Raw genomic sequence first — 20,936 nt, 5'->3', positions numbered from 1 at the left:
AGCCGTTTTAGCCGGCGGAAAATATTTTAGTAAAAACTTTTCGGTCATTTGTTCCCAAGTAGTGATTGACCCCCGTGGTAACAAATTCAACCACTATTTATCTTTGTTTCTCAAAGAAAAATGGAATAACCGAAGGCGAATAGTGTCATCAGAAACACCATTAATTTTAAATGTATCGCATAGTTCTAAAAAGTTTGCTAAGTGAGCATTGGGATTTTCGTCCTGCAAACCATCAAACTGAACAAATTGATGTATCATTTGAATTGTGTTAGGTTTCAGTTCAAAAGTATTTACAGCTACAGTAGGTCTAACTATGCTCGATTCAGTTCCTGTTAAAGAAGGTTTAGCATAATGATACATAGTGCACGGCACAGGATTTTGATTAAAAGCAATCACAGGAGGTAGCGGATTTTCTTGGTTTTCAGCCATCTCCTCGGTAGTGGTTGAAGTATCTTCCTCTTGCTCCTCTGTGTAACGTAAGCTTCGCCTTATTTCTCTTCAGTTTCTGTGAACTGTCTCACTATCAAACAGTAATGGTCCTGACGGGTTTCTCCTGGTCATAAACTAGAAAAACCTGTCAGAAGAAAATAAATGAAGAGTTAGAAAAGAAAATAAAAATTTAAATTACAATAAAAGTAAAATGGTTAAAGTAATAAAAATCGAGTGTTCCTCATATCTTAGTTCCCCGGCAACGGCGCCAAAAACTTGATACGTGATATTCATGACAGGTTTTAAATATTTATAATGAATCGTTCTTGAAACTAACCATTATCACGATGAAGGCAAGTGTACCTATCGAACAGTAGTATAGCTTTAGCAAGACCGAATTATCGAACCCAAAGAAACTAAAAGTACTAGTATCAACATTCTTTTTATTATCTAGCCTAAAAAAATAAAAGGGTTTTGTTTATCTAACTAATTAATTAAACTAAGAAATCACAAAAAAGAAATTTGGGGAAAATACTTTTTGGAAAACTCGATTGACTGAGAAAATACCTAAGGAAAAATCCACCTAGACTTCACTTGTTATTTGACTCTGAATCGGACAATTTATTCATTCAACTTGTTCCGTAGAGATCCCTAAGTTATATTATAATCTCTCTCGAGATTAACAACGTCTAACCCCAGATTGAATAATTGAAATCTCTTTCTAATTAACGTCCTAGGGTTGCATTAACTCGATCTATGGATCCCCTTATTAGGTTTCACCCTAATCCGGCAAAATCTTGCTACCCTATCTCTAGGCGCGCAATCAACTCCGCTTAATTATGACAAAATTACTCTTAGACAGTTCTATTCCTCCTTTGAATAAAAGCTTAACTTGAATCAATATCCTGAAATATCAAAACAAGAATTAAGAACACATAATTAAGAACAAGTCAAATATTTATCATGCAATTCAGATGATAATAACAAGATCCATCTTAAGTTTCATTCCCCTTAGGTATTTAGGGGTTTTAGTTCATACTAATGAAAGAACACATCTCAAAAGAATAAAACTAACGAAACATAAGAAAACCCAAAACTCTTGGGGGAATTTGAAGGGAGATCTTCAGTCTTGATGGTGAATTCGGCTTCTGAGATGGATCGATCAGCTTTCCATAAGCAATTTCTTGCTTCCTCCTGTGCGTCCCCCTTATTCTCCTCTTCTAGGGTGTATTTATAGGCTTTGGAATGCCTAAGCGCCCTCAAAAGCGCCCTTATTCTCCTATGCCTGTTTCAGTAACAGTCTAGTAACAGTTAGGGCCTTAGCCTAATACAGTATCAGTAGCAATGTGGGCCTTAGCCCATTACAGTAACAGTAATAGAAATGCAATCAAAAGTCCTACCCATCCATCCTCTACACTCCACTCCGTCCAGCCCTACACTCCATGTGGGGAAAAATCAACCCACCCATCTCTACACTCCAAAATAGAGCACCAGTTGCGACACTAAATAGTACATGCAGCAGAGCTGCTAGTACAATACACTTCCTCCAAATATATCAAACCCACCCCCATGCAACATGTCATGTCATAATATCATACGTGTATGCAAAAATGTCATGCCCGAATACAATCATACAAATCATAGGGGCATATCAGTCCTTTTACCTCATAGGGGTGTAACAGTCATTTCATCAGTATGGGATCTAAGTATACTTACCGACCCAACAGTAGGTCTACAGTCGTCTCGAGTGACCCGTGCAACCTTAACAGTCAATCAATGAAAATGGGCCCAAAGCCCACAATACGGCCCGTGTGGGTCCACATGCCCGTGTGGCCTACAAAGCCCAAAAATGGCCATGGTTGTGTAAACAACACAGCCTAGCCCAATAATCTCCACCAGTCTATGTGGTTTACTAGTGTGAGGCCCACGTGCTCATGGGGCCCACACGACCTATTTCGACCCAACGTAGCCCAAAATGGTCTAAGCCTATGAAATCTCTCATAGTGGCCTCTACGATCGAACGTGTAACACCCCGTACCCGAGACCGTTGCCGAAGTCGGACACGAGGGGTTCACAGACTAAATTCGCTTACTATCGCAGTCCATTTTAAAAAAATTTCCAGACAGCTGGCTAACTGTGTCGCTGTCACCTTAAAAATCATATCTTGAGTTTCACAACTCGAAAATCAGTTTCGTTATTTTTCCATGAAACTAAACTCATATTTCCATCTACATATTTTTTTCTAGAATTTTTGGTCAGGCCAATTAGTACAGTTTATTAGTTAAAGTCTCCCCTGTTACAGGGAGTGACTACACTGACCTTCATGCATTACGATTTGGATATCTCCCTGCACAAAGCTTCAATACTGATGCCGTTTGTTTCTATAGAAACTACACTAAGAGAGGAATCTATACATATATGGCATGACTCCTAATTATCTCTGGTTAATTTATAATGAATTTCCAAAGTCGGAACAGGGAATCCAGAAACCGTTCTGGCCCTGTCTCACGAGAACCTGAATATCTCTTAACATACTATCCATATGATCATTTCGTTACTTTCCTATGAAAATAGATTCATCAAGGTTCGCTTACATAATTTATTCACTATTTAATTCCATTCCTACTATTTTTAGTGATTTTTCACATCCACATCACTGCTGCTGCCAGCATCTGTTTTTTTAAGGTAAACTTTACCTATTTCATGATCCTCCATGGATCAACTAGAGTTTGTCATACATATTCCAAAAGTGATCAAGAATAACCCTTCCCATGGCTAACCGTTACCAACATTTCCATACCTCTCGACGGACAACATACAAAACAATTATAATGCTATGATCAAAGTATATTTAAGCCATTTTCGCATGGCTATCCAAATTTACACAAAACCGAAGGGTACATGACCAACAACAAAAGGGTAGTCCTATACATGCCATTTCAAAGTTCAACCAAAATTGTACCAAAAGGGGGCTTTGATAGTGTGGGAGACTTCTACTTCCAAAAATCCCGAGTCCGATAGCTGACGAGCCAAAATCTATAAAACAGAGAAACAAAGAAACGGAGTAAGCAATTTATGCTTAGTAAGTTTTGAGCAAGGGATTCCAGCACAACAAAAGTATAGCATTCATGTAGCTAAACAAATAATTTCATATGCACAAATTTTCAATATCATACTTACTTCACATTACTAACCCTTATATTCATACACAAAGATCAACTTAGCCAAAGGCCGGTAGCTCATTTATCAACTGAGCGAATACTTATTTGTAAGGGCTCAACTAATTCAAAGCACATACGAAACATACCTCAATGTTGGGATGTTACAAGCGTATCAACTGAAATTTTTACAGCAAGATCGTTCATTCCCAAATCACGTACCTTCGGAATTTAACCGGATATAGCTACTCGTTCAAATGCCTTCGGGACATAGCCCGGTTATAGTAACTCGCACAAATGCCTTCGGGACTTAACCCGGATTTAGTAACTCGCACCAATGCCTTCGGGCTTAGCCCGGAATTAGTAACTCGCACAAATGCCTTCGGATCTTAGTCCGGATATGGTCACTTAGCACAAAGCCTTCGGGACTTAGCCCGGACATCATTCGAATAACCATGCACATTTAACAATAAATCATGACACATTCGTATTTCATTTTCATTAGCAAAACTCAAACACAAGACACTTATCACTCTTGCAATTTCGGCTCAATAGCCACACACAAAGAGCATGATTTTGATTTGCTTAAAACATGATCTAATCAAATCATAATTTAAGCTCTATTACTCAAGAATTTACCTCGGATGTTGTAGAACGGTTTCGACGGCTATTCGACCACTTTTTCCTTCCCTTTATCGGATTTAGTTCCCCTTTGCTCTTGAGCTTAATTCAAACAAATTTAACTCATTAAAGTCTCATTTTGCTAGCTTATGGCCGAATATGACAAGGAGTTTGATAGGTCATATGGCCACCTTTTAGCTTAAATACACAATGGTCATACGCATTTTTAATCACATCAAGCAATTTAATACAATTCATTCGAACATCAAAAGAGAAGCTCAAGGTACTTAGCCCATATATACATTAGACATTAGAGTCACATATGTACGAAATCACGAATCGAATTCAACATACTAGCTAATATTTCCCCTTAGCCGAATTTTCTAAGTCAAGCTAAAGCCATCAATAGGCTACCTATGGCCGAACATACACATAACTTATGTACTTATTCATGTGGCCGAACATACATGTCTATGTTGGGGCCGATTGCATCACAACACCATACCATTTCAATTTTTGGTCATGGTTAAACAAAAAACTTAATGTCTCACTCAAAAATGCTAAAAAGAAGATTCAAGAATCATCAATCCACCATCACATGCACCATTACAAAGCTTCACTTTTAGCATGCAAATGATATCAACACCAAGCCACCTTGGCCGAATATCATCTCCATGACATAGTAAAGATTTGAACCATGGGCTATTTAGAACTCAAGCTAACTACTAAAACATGCATGCATCTCATGGAACATCATCAAACATACCTTAGTCTATCAAACCACCATAGCCGATTTCCTCAAAGCTCTTTTTCCTTCTTTTTCTTTCTCCTATTCGGCCAAGAACAACATGAGAGCTTTTCTCTTCTTTTTTTTTGGTCATGCATGAGAATGATGAACACATTTTTTTTCTCTTTGTTTTCTTCCTTCAATTTCTTATTAGTTTATTGCCCATGCTTCTTATTTTATTCTTCCATTAACACAACATGTTTCATGACATGTTTTGCCCATGCTTCTTATTTTATTCTTCCATTAACACAACATGTTTCATGACATGTTTTGCCCATGCTTCTTATTTTATTTTTCCATTAACACAACATGTTTCATGACATGTTTTGCCCATCATCCCTTGTCATGGCCGGCCACTAGTACTTAAATGGGGGAAATTGACATGCAAGTCCACCCCTTTGATTACATGCACTATTAGGCCACTTGCATTTGCCTAGCACATTTCTAAATTTTCTCACATAAGTCCTATCAACTAAATTCACATGCAATTAACTAAATCGAAGCTTAAAACTTTCACACATTTATATTCACATACTTTAGGCAATAATTATCACATTCAAATAATTTGGTGACTCGGTCTAGCGGTCCCGAGACCGCTTTCCGACTAGGGTCACTTTAGGGCTGTCACAGAACGCCCACGTTTTGTACTTTCGATTCACCACACGAGCAAGCGCAAGTTCATGTAGCAACACTAGTCATGTTTTCCGGCTTTTGCCGATTTATGATTATAGCAGTGTGATTACACACCTGTTTATGAAAATGCGCGAATAGCCCACGAGCACCAAACCTACATTCAATCAAGGTATTCTATTAGTCGATTGAAAAAAGGGTTAACCACCTCCCTTAATACGATCCCAACTTATCATAATACCTACTTTTGATTGAACAAAAGTGGCTTAGTCCTCTTAGACCACTAACTAAGATTGACCACACGTTCCTTGTCGAATATCTGCGTCACCAGTGAAATCCATTAGTACGATTGCTAATATCCGTGAGTCAAATCAACCTATACTAATTATAAAAACATAAAGCCCCAGAACAGGGAAAGTAGCATTCGGCCACACTAAAAGAGCAAGCCAACCAACCCCAGTTGAACACAATAACTACAAACAAGGTTACCTTTGATCGAGTGATGAAGGAAAGGTTTTTCAGTATCGCTTGCAACTCCTACACTCCTCGAGAACTAGGAACCAATGAACACCACACAAGAAAAAGGGAGATGAGATTTAGCAATAACAAAAGAAGAGTAATCGGCTTAAACAGTGCAAGGGAGGGGAGACTTGCTAAAAGTTGAGAGAAAACAAGAAGGAGTCGAGTGCTTATCGATTTGCCAAAGAATACTTGTAAAAATCAAAACTAAAACAGAGAGATACAGAATTTGGCCAAAGTATCCAGATAAGAAGAGAGGGAAGAAAAATGTAATCGATCAAAGAGGTAATCAATTGAGCCAGGGAGAAGAAGAAGAGAATCGGTCAAGACTAAGGCTAAAAACCGAAAGGTTCAGAGAGAGAGGGAAGAAATGAGGGTATTCGGCAACAAAAGGTATTAGGGGAAAACAATTGTCAAAGAGTAGAGGGAGAAGAAAAAAAACCAAGATAGTCCCAAAATGAAAGTACCCGAAAGCACTAGCCAAAAAGTAAAAGATACTGAAAGCCTTCCTAGCACAATTCGGCTTCAGAAACAAAGAGTGAAAAGAACTACAATTTGGAAAAAACCTGAAATGAAGTGACTAGTTACCAACACATAGTCGAATTTCTTGAGTGGCCAAAGCCTTATTCAGCTACAACCCATTCACTTTCAAATCCCAAGAAATCCTCCTAATATCACTCCACCATTATCTCCTCAACCACCGAATTCAAACTCTCCTCAACCAGCAGTATTTCAGTCAACTTCCACCTCTCACACGACAAGAGGAGCAAAATAAAACACTCCTTGAGCAAAGAAAAACTCGAACTCAAGACCCTTATTAGCAGCAACACGCCACTATCCCCTAGACCAGCAGGCTTTTTATGTCATGTTTTACCCATATTTATTTAAGAAGCCTACTGACTAGAGACAGGGTTTATTCAAGTAAAAAACAAAATTTTGCACAAGTCAAAGCTTGAACTCAGGACTTCCCAGACACTTCTCAGGACACTTAACCATTGAAGCAAACATGAATTTACGCAACATAACATACAAAAATAAATACCTAGATTTTGGGGCGTTACATGCCCCACGGCATGTGTTTAGGCCGTGTGTCCCCTATACCATAATTTTTGCAAAATGGAATGCTCAGGATTGAGCACACGGGTAGAGACACGGTGTGTGTCTCAATCGTGTGGACAACACAGTCTCAAACACGGGCGTGTGCCCTGACTGTGTGAAGTCTGCACCTATTTTATGAAAAATCATAAATTTTAATTCGACCACACGGCCTAGCACACGAGCATGTGACTTGGCCATGTGTCTTCTGTAATACCCTAAACTCGGCCTAGACATTAAGACCGAATCTACAATGTCACATTGAAGTGTTTTCCAAAAACATGATTTCGTTGAAAAATACGTTCTATATAAAACCTCTTTGTGATCTTAACGAAAATTTAGGATATCTTGTTCATTGTTAAAACTCTAAGTCATTTAAGCAAAATGTTAATCATATTAGGTTGTTATTACACTTTAAAACAATGTTTGTTACGGAAGCTTTTAAAGAATATTGTGACAGCCCAAAATTGACCCTAGTCGGGAAGTGGTTTCGGGACCGCTAAACCGAGTCACCGAAAGGTTTGAATGTGATGTTTATTATCTAGAATATGTAATCATGAATGTGTGAAAATTTCAAGCTTCGATTTAGTCGATTGCATGTGAATTTAGTCAATAGGACTTATATGAGAAAATTTTAAAATGTGATAGGTCAATGCATGAGGACCTATTAGTGCATGTGGAAGAAAAAGGGGACTTGCATGTCAAATTCCCCTCCCTAATATGTAGTGGCCGGCCATGCTATGGGTGGAAACATGTCACCAACATGTTGTGTTAGTGATGTATGGTAAGGAAAATAAAATATTAAGCATGATAATTAAAATAAATTAAAGAAAGGAATTAAACAATGAAAAGGAAGGGTGATGAAAAAAAATGGTCTCATCCATACCCCCCTTGTTGCCGTGAGTTGAGGAAAGAAAACAAAAAAATGTGTGTTCATTCTTGAACACCTTTGGCCGAATAGAGGAAAGAAAGGAAGGGGAAGAGCTTGAGAAAATCGGCTATGGTGGTTTGCTAGACTAAGGTATGTTTGATGTTGTTCTTGAGATGCATGCATGTTTTAGTAGTTGACTTGAGTTCTAAAAACCCATGGTTCAATTTTGTGGATTGATGATGATTTTGTGTTTTGCCATTGATGAGTGCTTGAGCTTTTTGATAGTTGTTGATGAAAAGTGAAAGATATGTTAAAGATTAATATGTTTTGTGTTGAAGTTTTTGGTGATTTTGAGTAGTTGGGGCTAAATTACAAAAACAAATTTTTGAAGGACTCAAAGGTGAAATAAATGAGATGTATGGACTTATATGGGCACTAGGAAGATTCGGCCCTTAAGGAGTGTGACCAAACTTTGTGTATTTTGTGTTTTGTGGAATAAAGACTAAATTGTGAAAGTGCGAAATATTAGGGGTAAAAATGTAATTTGCCCATTTATGCGTTATTAGACCAAATTGAATGAAAATATGTTAAATTAAGGCTTGGCAAGCTAGCTATTAAGGTGAAATGCTAATGTTAGTATTTGATTCGGTAATAATCTGTTTGGGGACAGCAGCAGTAAGGTGATTTTGGAAAATCGCCATAATTTGTAGGAGTTGAATTAGAAGCTGAGTGAATTATGCCATTAAAGCTTGAAGAGTCTATTTTCTTACAAAAGAAACTATGAAAACAAAAGAGTTACCGATCTTGAGATATTTGAAGTATTGTGGGGCTGAGTCAAAATGACTACTAGATTCCCTGTTCTGTTTTTAGAAAATCATTATAAATTGTACAAAAATGATTATAAGATAAAATTTATATGCTTAGACTCCTTAATGAGTCTAGTTTCAAATGAGATCAAATACAACACATTTTGAATTCTGTAAAATGAGAAATTTGATTCGTAGTGAAGAGTGGTCAGAATAGTCAAACAGTGAAACAGGGGAAACTTTAAGAAAAATCTGGTACTGATTGGCCAAGCCAAAAATTCTGAAAATTTTATGGATGGAAGATATACGAGTCTATATTCAGGGAAAATTAACGGCTAGTGATTTGGAGTTTTGTAGCTCCAGTTATAAACAATTTAGCGACTACTGCTCAGGAAAACAGCTCGTAGTGAATATGTGATTTTGTTGTAAACATTAATGAAAATTTGCCAATGAGTTATTTATTGACTATTATAAAGCTTACTATAAGCTATGTGTGTGAAAGTCAAATCAATATATATATATTATTCTGAAAGTAATACTTGAATAGTCGATTAATGACTATTTTAAATTATTGATTTGGCTCAAGGAGTTAAAGGAGGTGAATCGAGCAAAGGCAAAGAAAAGGTTATCGAGTAGTCGAGTTGGAACCGTCTTACCCAACACGAGGTAAGTCATTAAGCATGTAGTTGGTATTATTTCAATGGTCATAATGTTTATGTATTGATGCTGAATGGAATGAATAAATATACATATATATATATGTGCATGTACGTATGTGATGATGAAATTGTTGAATGAAAGAAAAGAGGTAAGATGTACTGAGTTGTTGATCTCGGCACTAAACGTGCGGGATAACCATTTATGACCATGAGATTGGCGCTAAGTGCGCGGGATTAAATTGTACAGCACTAAGTGTGCGATTTGACTATGTTGCACTAAGTGTGCGAAATGAATATGATGCACTAAGTGTGCGAATTGACCATGCGGCACTAAGTGTGCGAGTTTGACTATGTAGCACTAAGTGTGCGATTTGATTACGTAGCACTAAGTGTGCGAGTGGATTATATAGCACTGAGTGTGCGGACTCAATATACATTCGTGAATCATTATGGACACTATGTGTGCGACACTATTGAGTTGATCGCGGACAGCGGATCGGGTAAGTGTCTTGAGTACATGGCTAATAGGTGCTATGCTTATACTTGGTGTTGAGCTCGGTAAGTTTGAACCTATGTGACAAATATACTTGAAGTCACGTACATAAATTTATCGTAGGATGGGTGAAAGGCCGTTTAGTCGTTTGATTGTAACGAAAATAAATTGATTTATGAAAATGCTTCAATGTCCTATTGATGAGTATATGGAATGTGAATGCATGAATTGATATGAAATTGAATTGATAGGTTGGAGGAACTATGGTATGGTTCGGAATGGATGGAGTAATTAGCCTCGTTCCATTTTGTTTTCTCTTGTGATAATGTTATTGATGGATGGTAGTGCATAGCTTATGACTTACTGAGTTATAAACTCACTCGGTGTTTCCTTGTCACCCATTATAGGTTGCTTGGACTCATCTATTTTTGCGTGGTCGGGCAGTCATCGAAGTCATCACACCGGATAGCAAGTTTTGGTACTTTCTTCTTAGTTGGCTTAGAAGAACATTTTGGCATGTATAAGCTATTACGTTGTGTTTGAACTTTGGCATGTAAACTTTAAGCCATGCGAAAATGGCACGAATGTTCGATTGAGTTGGATCAAGGGTAGGCATGAAATGAACCTAGTTACTTTCGTAACAGATGCTGGCAGCAGCAGTGTCATGAGATTGAAAAATCACTAAAAATAGTAGGAGTGGAATTAATTGATGAATAAATTATGTAAGCGAAGCTCGATGAGTCTGTTTTCATGAGGAAGTAACGAAAAGATCATATGGGCAGTATATTAAGAGATAATCAGATTTTTGTGGGACAGGGCCAGAACGGTTTCTGGATTCCCTGCTCCGACTTTGGAAATTCATTACAAATTAACCAGAGATAATTAGGGGTCGTACCATATATGTACAGATTCCTCTCTGAGTTTAGTTTTCATAGAAACAAACGGCATCAGTATTGAAGCCCCGTGCAGGGAGATATTCAAGTCGTAATGGGCAAAGGTCAGTGTAGTCGACCCCTGCAACTTGGGAGACTTTGACTAATAAACTGTACTAATTGGCCCAACCAAAAATTCTAGAAAAAAATACATAGATGGGCACATGAGTCTAGTTTCTGGGAAAAATTACGAAACTGATTTTCGAGTTACGAAACTCAAGATATGATTTTTAAAACGACTAGTACACAGATTGGGCAGTGTCTGGAAAATAAATTTTATAAGGGGTTAAAGTCAGTTAACACCTCGTGTTCGACTCCGGTGTCGGTTTCGGGTTCGGGGTGTTACAAATATTGCGTAAATGTGGTGTTTTTAAAAGCATTTATCTTTTTGAAAATCCTCGGCCTACTACTAATAGATATGAATCAAAGTAGATAAATCGCAAATTTAAATAAAAACTTAAAGAGCCCTTATTACAAAACAAATACCCAAATTAAATTACTTATAAATTAAAAATTAAAAAAATGGAAGCAAATGCAGTTGTGTGGCCACCTTTGAGTCCCTCATAGCACCGATCCGCCTAAGGATTACCTGCGCAGAAAAACAAAAGTGTGAGTTTATGAAAACTCAGTGTGTAATCCCTTTACAACAGTCAGTCATACACTAGACAATTTCAGTCTGGGCCTAAGCCTATTTCAGTAACAGTTCAATTTCAGTTAGGGCCTTAGCCCATTACAGTATCAGTATCAGTGTAGGCCTTAGCCTAATCAGTAGCTCACAGAACAGATATGCAATCAGAAATCCTACCCAACCAGCCTCTACACACCACTTCGTCCAACCCTACACACCATGTAGGGATAAAATCAACCCACCTATCCCTACACACCAAAAATAGCACCAGTTGCGGCACAAAACAGAAATTGCAGTAGAGATGCCAGAATAGTACACTTCCTCCAATCATAATAACCCATCCCCATGCAACATATCATAATATCATGCATGTATACAAAATATATAAAATGGCATGCTTAGTACAGTCATACATCTCATAAGGGCATAATAGTCATTTTACCTCATAAGAGCATAACAATCATTTATCAATTTTGGGGTCGAGGTATGCTTACTGACCCAACAGTAAGTCCATAGTCGTCTCGGGTGACCCGTGCAACCTTAGCATTCAAACAGTGAAAATGGGCCCAAGGCTGAAAATATGGGCCCACACGCCCGTGTGGCCCACAAGCCCAAATCTGGCCTTGGCCATGTGGACTACACAGCCGGGCCCAATACTTTCCATTCATCCATGTGGTTTACCCGTATGGGGCACACGAGCCTGTGGGGCCCACACGGCCCATTTCGGCCCAATGTGGCCCAAAACGGCCTAAGCCCATGAAATTTCTTATGGTGGTCTCCACGATCAAATGCCAACGTTTATGCTTTCGGTTTACGACACGAGCGAGCGTACTCCCGTGTAGCGATAATAGTCACATTTGCCAGCTTTTGCCAATTTACCATTGGGCAGTGTTTACACACTTTGTTCCGAAAAAGCGCAAAAATCTACGAGCACTGAACCTTGAATGAAAGAATGTAGTTAAGCACACTTTAACTGCTGGCCAATATTGACTTCAGGATCCTTGGAAAAAATCAAAACGAAGCACTGAGAATGGTAGATAGAAGTAATCAGCCTACAAAAGCACACCCTAAAACCGAGGCACGAGATGGTACAATCACACCCCTTAATCAAATGCAGAGAGAGATTCGGCTACAAGAGAATTTAGCTAGCAATAAAGAAGGGAAACTTGTAGGAAGCCGAGAACGCAGAGAGGGAGAACAGACAAGGATATTCAGCAAAGGGTTATAGAGGGAAGAAAAAAGCGTTCGGTCCAAGAGAGAGCACGCCGAATGGTCAATATTCAGCCTCAAGAAGGAAGCGCAAAGAAACAAAAAAATCAATTAGTAGAAACCGCAAAAGGCAGAGAACATACCAAAACTAAAATTTTTGAGAGAATGGCTAACAAAGCTGAAATTTATGTGTCCCTACTATCCAATTTCGGCACAACTCTACCACACTTCAATCCTAATTTTTCCTCCTTTAATCTCTCCTAAAATCTCTCATCAATTCACTCCAACCAATCCCTATCCAACTCCCCCCACATTTTTTCCTAAATTTCAGCTACATACACCCTACTCCCCTCAAACACTCCAACCGCCCCATCAGCATTAGAATCCCTATGCCATACAACCTCTTACACAGCATAGCAGCAAAATAAAATGCCCTTTTTCATCACCAAGCCTCGAACCTCAAACCTCATGGAACACTCCACACGCCACTTACCACTAGACTAGTAGGCTTTTCATGACATGTTATCCCCACAATTATTTAAAAACCTACTATCTAGAACCAAGGGTTTTATTCAACTAAAACAAAAAATTTTACAAAGGCCAAGGTTTAGACCCAGTACTTCTCAACACTTCTCTGGACACTTCACCACTGAAGCAAATACATATTTTATACAACACAACACCCAAAAATAATAATTTAAGATTTGGGGCGTTACATCTTCAATTTATTCTTGGGTGACAAATAGAGAGTTACACGGGGTTGGGACATGGGCGTGTGTGACCACACGGCCTGCCCACACGGGCATGTCCCATATCTACACGAGCATGTGACCTCTGTTGATTGAAAAATTTTCTAAGTGTTGTAAAATTTCCTAAAGTTCTTGATTTAGTCTCGAACCATTTCCAAAGCATGTTTTAGGCCTTGTAGGCTCGTATTAGGGACTTTATGATTAAATGCAAAAAGTTTTAATTTGGACAAAAATTTACGGCTCAGAAATGTATGTTTAATTGTGTTTAAGTCTGGTAATGCCTCGTACTCTATTTTGGCGTCGAATACGGGTAAGTGGTGTTACATTTAGTGGTATCAGAGCTACGGTTTAGTTGATTCTCAGACTAACGTAGCCTGTGTAAGAGTCTAGCTATACATGCCATATATGAACTGTGATAGTGTAATGACTCCTGACAATTTTAAACTATGTTTTCATATAGTAAATGGATCCCAACCGAGCTATAGCTGATGATGTAGAAGGTAATACGTCGACGCCCGCTCAAGGGGCAGCGTCATCTGAAAATATTGCTCCATATTACATGTACACTTTGATGACAAATCATTTCAAATTCAGTTTAGCAATGTCAGAATTTTACTCGTTGAATTTATTAGAAATATCGATGGATACGCTCATATAGTATACTTTAGTGTACACTACTATAATTCGTCAATTCATTTCCAAGGGTACCTAATTAGGGCACATAATCAGGAAGCACACTCTCAAGCTTTGTAACGGGAAGTTCACACAGAGCCATTTCGGGAAGCTCATAAAAAACCTATTGGGAAGCTTATCCGGGCTATATAACGAGTAGCTCATAAGAGCCATAATCGGGAAGTTCACGAAGAACCAGATCGGGAAATTCAATCGAACACTATCAAGAAGCTCACAAAGAGCCTTTAATCGGGATGCTCATAAGAGCTAAGGTGTGTCCACAACAAATGTAGAATCACAACCTATCGAGACGCTCCAAAGAGCTATAACGGGAAACTCGCTGAACCATATAACGGGAAGCTTGAGAAGGCTAATAATGGGATGTTCTTTCAAGCCATGGTGTGTTTGCAACATATGCAAAACCACAACCAGTTTGGAAAAAACTTGAATTTCACCTATTCAAATGGGACTTAACAATTCTCAGGTATATTGGATATATAATTATTTTCATTTATATAAAAAATTCATAATTCACATATACAACATTCAATTCAAACATAAGAATGTACACAATTTAATTACACGAACTTACCTTGATACTTGTTCGTATACGAAATCTACTAATCCGAAACTTTTTGTTTTCCTCAATCCAACTCGGTATTAAGTCTTTCAGGATCTATATAAATAAATTTAACATCAATTTAATCCATTTCATACTAAATTTAATTCAATTTACATCTTAGGCAAAATTACTATTTTGCCCCTATACTTTTCACAAATGACGATTTTGTCCTTAGGCTCAAAAATTGAAATTAATGCAATTTAATCCTTATTTCGAGCCAAATAAAAATTTTCATATAACTTTTACAACATATGTATTTCACAAAATTCAGAAATTTTCCACAACTTTTATATCTTTGCAATTTAGTCCCTAATCATAATTTCATCCAAATTCACTTTGTAAAAGTTGTTTATCTATCAACAACCTTTGATCACCTTTAGCTAAATATTTTTATTTCAATATGAAAATCTTTATTTATGGTAACTTATCTATTTTTTTTTAAATGAAATCTATTAAACTACAATTGTCATCATATTAGTGCGCCAAATGATAGGGTATAAACTATGCCACATAAGCTTTGTTTGGGTATAAACTATGCCACATAAGCTTTGTTTCCTTTTTTGTAACCTTGTATTGCTATAATATATATGATTTACAAATTCAAGCACAAATTATTTTTTAGAAAAGGAGTTTTTAAGTATTAACTCCTATAAATTTCTAAATCGTATAATTGCGAATATGGAATTAGGAATATAGTGTGCGAGAATCATTTGTCTTAACGATGTCTTATATTGATGAGAAATTGGCCCGTAATTAATGAAGGCTTACTTTTCGAATTTGGTGGTTGGTTACTTGAAATTTATTCACTAGCTTGTAAGTTGTAAGGGTGTGAAAAAAAATTCTAAACCGAAGTGAACCAAATGAGAAAACTGAATCTTTTCGTTTTATTTAATTTTTCGATTTAATTAATTTTTATATTCAATTTATTTGGTTTATTCGGTCTACTTTTAGTTTTAACATTTTAAACTGAATAAACCAAATAAGCCATAACCTATATGGCCAAAACCTCAGAAACTATTTACATATCCAAACTCAAATTTAAACCTTAAACCCAAATACTAGTTAAAATTTAATAAGTCTAAACCCATTAAAATTTAAAACTCAAATTGATCATTTAAAATTTTTATAATATTTATTTTAATTTTTTATTATTTAATATATAAAAAAAAACCAAGTTTGATATATAGCTTTAAGAACAATAGAAGACATGAAAATTATAAGTTTGTATGTAAGAATATAGATATTGTTTAAGTTCATTAAAATGATATAATTTCTGATATTTTTATAATGAATTTGAAATAAAATTAAATTAAAAGCAATACGATATACTAAAATAAGAAAAAAAAACAATTATGTGAAGAAAAATAAAGAAAATAAAATTATTAGTACCTCAATTAGATTTTTTTTTTTGAACTGAAAAAAGCTAAAAACTGAAAAACCCAGCAGAAAATTGTCGATTCGATTTAGCTCCTTGATTTATTTGATTTAAATAAATAATACAATTTATTCAATTTTTTATATAAAATAAAACTGACCGAATGCTCATCCTGACATTCACCAAGAATTTTTAACTTGAAAAATAATAAATAAATAAAAGTGCTGGTAAGTGGTAAGGATAGAGAAAACTAATCTATAATTAAATATATTCTTGAAGTCAGCAATGAGTTCATGGTTTCTTTAACAGATCCAAACAATCCCCAAAGTCAACACTTAATCACAGCTTCCAATTGAGATTCAATTTCGGAAACTTGAAGATCTGAGTTGGAAAATGGGAATCCAGATTTTCAACCCGACACCAACATTTCACTAACCCTGATATAACGGAAACTGCATCCAGGCACAATGGCATATCGAATTCTTTTGAAAAGTTATATTTCTGATTATATGTCAGACATTAATGTCAAATAAAAATATATCAAGAAAAATAAAGAATCGAAACAAGCATATTTATTTGTCGAAGCCTTCTCACAATAGTAGGAAGTAAAGTTTCTGTGGTACAGGAATTAGATTGATCACTCTTACACATGAAAGTTTTTCCCCATCTCTTATACATAATCTGAATGCAAAGATTAGAACCTAATTGAAACGACCTCTCACATGGGTCTATTAGTGTAAATCCTGTGCAATTAAATTGTCTATAACCAACATCCCCACACCCCCACTATCAAATGATGAAAAACAATATTAACTGGGGTTAAATTTTAATTGATTGCCTCTTAACTATAATGCTTGAAAATAATGAGGGAAAAAAAATTGAAACTACGCACCGTAAATCATGACATTGGTAAAGCTGGCACATGATGTTGGGTTGTGATAACCGAGCTCCTTTGCACTTTACGTACCATTGCACATCAGATGCCACCATAAATGAGAAAAAAATAAGTGTTGCGATGTACATTGTCAAAACAAGGCTCTGAAGTTATAGCCTCCGCTGCCACCAATCTGGAACTTTCAACCTTCTACTCCTGTGCATAGCAAGTTGGGCCCGAGGAAGCTTGCGCTTTACCTGTCTCCATAACATATTGACGCCATCTTCCTTCTTTGGAGGGTACTGGAATTCGAAATGATGAGAAATATTCTTAAGTTGCTTCCACATTTCAACCCATCGATCCTTAGGAAACTGACGCAACTGATTGACCAAATAACCTGGTTCTAATGCCTCTTTCATAGAAAAGAATATTGAGAATTCAGAGTAGTCAATTTCATCCTCATAGGGAAGCTCAATCTTATCACTGACAATCACTGGAACACAATGGCTCACAATAGCATCGAATAGTCGGCAAGATGAAGGGGTATCACCTGCAGGATGCAGACAGAACTTCGAAGAACGCATCCCCTCTGTAGACTAACACACAAGAATGCGAAGAAATAAGATAGCATATTTTTAGCACAAAAATCTATTAGAAAAATGCAAAGTTACTCCAAAAATTCTCCTGCAGCTTGAAAATGTGAATATTTGGTTCCAGATTTTGAATACGTTTGGAAGGATTAGTAACCATAATATAGTAAAATAGTTTCCATTTAATAGACTTTCAACACAAAATAGTCTGAAACTACGTGCCAAAAGTGCCTTATCACATCGAAGCATCCAAAGAAAAAAGTACAAATAGAAGGCATGGTAACTAAAATTAGCACACGTGATTTCTGAAAATTCACCATAACATGTATTGACAAGCAAGTCTGTTTCTTTTGACTACCAAAAATATGCAATTTGGAAACTGGGATCATCAATTCATTATTTAAATGAGAAAATAGTATACTTCCTAGGGCCAAGGTAAGCAGCATACCATTATAATGTTTTTCGGAGTCGCAACACTCTTCTCATAATGAACATCATCAATAGCAGACAAGATCTTTGCCAGTTTGATTCGAATTTTGCCTTGCTGCAACAGAAATGGTCAAGTTAAGTAGCATTTTCAAATTCAAAATAGTTCCATCAGAGGAATATTAGTGTTTTACAAACTATCATACATCTTTCCTGACAGTATTTCCCCGGAAGAAAAGAAGTGTAGTTCGAGACTCATATGGGTTGAGAGCGTCATCATCTGTGAAGGAATCCACAACATGCACATACGGTGCAACCACATCTTTGCTTAAACTTGACATGGTTTTAGGATAGCGGCCAAAATCTACAACAATAAGGATTGATGCATTCAACTCTTGTCGAAGAAATCTGAAAGCATTTGGATGTGTCATGGGAATTACATGATCTCTGCCTCCAGATCTTTGATAGTACTTGGATTTTCGCAAGAATTCAAGTAACTCAACCTGAAATGAGAGATCAATTCCACTGTAATCAATAGATGTCAACTCCAGAAAACTGAAATATCATATAATATTAGCTGAAAAGGCCATAGAGTTGGGTAAAGACACAAAGCAAACACTACAAACTAGAGAAAATCATCAGCAGCAGAATGGGAAAAAAGTAGCTTTTTTCATATCCTTTGCATTGCACAACATTGTACTAACGAGTGAAGCATGAAATTATTTGCAACAACCTGTGCAAGGTCCTAATCAATGATCGCTACTTGCTTGCATAGAGTAAAAGAGAGCATATAATGTTACTTTAAAAGATAATAATGAAAGAGAAACAATAAAACTTTACCTTACACTCTTCAAAATTATATCAGGAAGCATGAATAGATTCTCCTTTCTCTAGAAATCATTACAATAAAAAATAGAATTGGAACCATTGACTAGGGATTAGATGCATCATGATGAAAAGATTAGTTACTATGTCTAAACATGTCTGAAAGCTGCTTCATTAATCAAATTGAAAAAACATATATCACAGTTTATCTCCCACAATGGTTCCTAAACATCATTTCCTTTTCTTATAATCATTTATTGGTAAATGTACCTCTAATCCTTAACACGATTCCCTTTTATGATAAGGAAATGTGAAAAGGAATAAAGTGCAATTAATGAATTGTTTTTGTTTTTGATTCAGTAGATGTAATTCTCATAAACCAGAAAGCCAAAATCTCATATTTTCGTGGAATTCAATATCAGTGAAGTGCTTCAAGTTGAAACTAAAACAAATACAAAATGTAGCTTAATGAGCTTATTTTATGTAGTTTTAGTATCAAAATAACTAGAATCTAACTCCCTACTCTGGTTTTATCCTTTCACAAAGCAACCGCCAAACAACACAAGAACCATAGTTGATAGAAATTAAATAGCTTGAATTGAAACATCAACATTTCCAGTACCTGTAATCGGCGATCAACCTCCGTCTCAGGATCCGTCATGTTATGGCCGTGTGTATTAAAACTCAACGAGGAAAAAAAAGGCACAAAAAAGGCCTCCGCGGATTCGGGATCCGAAACCCTAACCGCTTCCCTGTCTTCATTGCCGTTGCCGCCAAAAAGAAGCGATGCCATCAGCCAATACTCCACACTGTGCTGCTTCTTTATCCCGGAGTTGGAGGGCCAGGGAGGGAAATTATCCGCCGTAACGGGAGCCGGTCCCTCGAAGCTCCGACGATCCATCATGCCGACGTGGAATTTCCTAGGGAGATCGTACATGTAAACGCGGAGAGGGGGGCCGGAAGCACAGAGTGAGCGTGGAACCTGGGGTGACTGAAGTAAGGGGAAGAAGTATGATCTGAGATCAACGGTACCGACATAGATTGAACATGAAATCAGGAAGAGAATGACGAATGATAAACAGATTGCAGCTTTACCGTACATTTTTTTTTCTGAAAGATAAGAGTTTTGGAAGAATGAGATTTCCTTTGGTTCGTTGCTCACTGATATTTTAACTGTGCTTGGATCTCCGAAAGACAAAAAGACTTCAACTTCCTTTTATCCACATTTGAAGCAAACCAAAAGAGAAAGAAATTATTTACAGTACCGTTGTAAGCTGTAAGTTCAAGGAAACGCCAATTTCGTGCTCCAAATTAGCTGGAAAATACGAATTATTACCCTGGTTTTTCGTTATTTTCTTTTCGGTTTGTTCAATAAACCACTATGTTATACTTAAAATAGACGATTTCTTTTAGGTAAATGGAGGCTTGTGCTGGAAATTTACTTTAAAAGTGATCTAATAAATGTAAATAAATATATGTTGTAATATTAACTCACAAATGGTGTGTTTTTCAATGTTAAAGGACATCTATCTACCTATCAGGGTTCATTTGGATATTCTCAATTAAACTTCGAACATAAATATTGAGGACAGGCTTCTTTAGCAAAAGAAATATGATTTGTTATTATTAAAAATTATTTACATTACATTGATTTTAATACTAGTGGTGTATAAAAACCCTAAAAACTTTTTTTTTTCCTTTACAAGTGAGTTGCTTCTTCTCTCTTATCTTGCTCAACAGTGGTGTTAACTGAGGTTGATTATTGCCTGCCCTTTTTTTCTCTCTCACCAACCTTCTCTTTGTTGTTTTCACAAGTTATGATTGACAGATGATGGTGATTATCGTTCCTGAACCTCCACCAACCACCAGCAATTTCTCTTCAAAAATAGGTTGGTCGTAAATACTTGAATGATGGCTCTTCAACGACATCTTAATATATCTTTGTTCTAAGAGTATTGCAAAATAA

The 20,936-nt window shown here is 36.6% G+C and overlaps 1 protein-coding gene across 2 annotated transcripts; it reads right to left on the bottom strand.

Moving 5' to 3' along the window:
• Nucleotides 1-16,809: 16,809 nt before the first annotated feature.
• Nucleotides 16,810-20,330, bottom strand: LOC107916571 (probable arabinosyltransferase ARAD1). 2 transcript variants are annotated; one of them, XM_016845848.2, is made up of 5 exons: nt 20,071-20,330; nt 19,593-19,961; nt 18,352-18,648; nt 18,168-18,263; nt 16,810-17,725 (listed from the first exon to the last, which is right to left on the bottom strand). In XM_016845848.2, the coding sequence occupies exons 2-5, from the start codon at nt 19,905-19,907 to the stop codon at nt 17,300-17,302; spliced, it is 1,134 nt and encodes a 377-aa protein (XP_016701337.1). In that variant the 5' UTR covers nt 19,908-19,961; nt 20,071-20,330; the 3' UTR covers nt 16,810-17,299. The 2 variants fall into 2 exon arrangements, with proteins under 2 accessions (XP_016701337.1, XP_016701336.1); XM_016845847.2 differs by having other exon boundaries at nt 19,593-20,282.
• Nucleotides 20,331-20,936: the final 606 nt, after the last annotated feature.

The sequence above is a fragment of the Gossypium hirsutum genome, chromosome A01 (genome assembly GCF_007990345.1).
Source record: "Gossypium hirsutum isolate 1008001.06 chromosome A01, Gossypium_hirsutum_v2.1, whole genome shotgun sequence".
Taxonomy (NCBI): Eukaryota; Viridiplantae; Streptophyta; class Magnoliopsida; order Malvales; family Malvaceae; genus Gossypium; species Gossypium hirsutum.
Note: the sequence above shows the minus strand (reverse complement) of the source record. Positions and strands in the feature narration are given on the sequence as shown.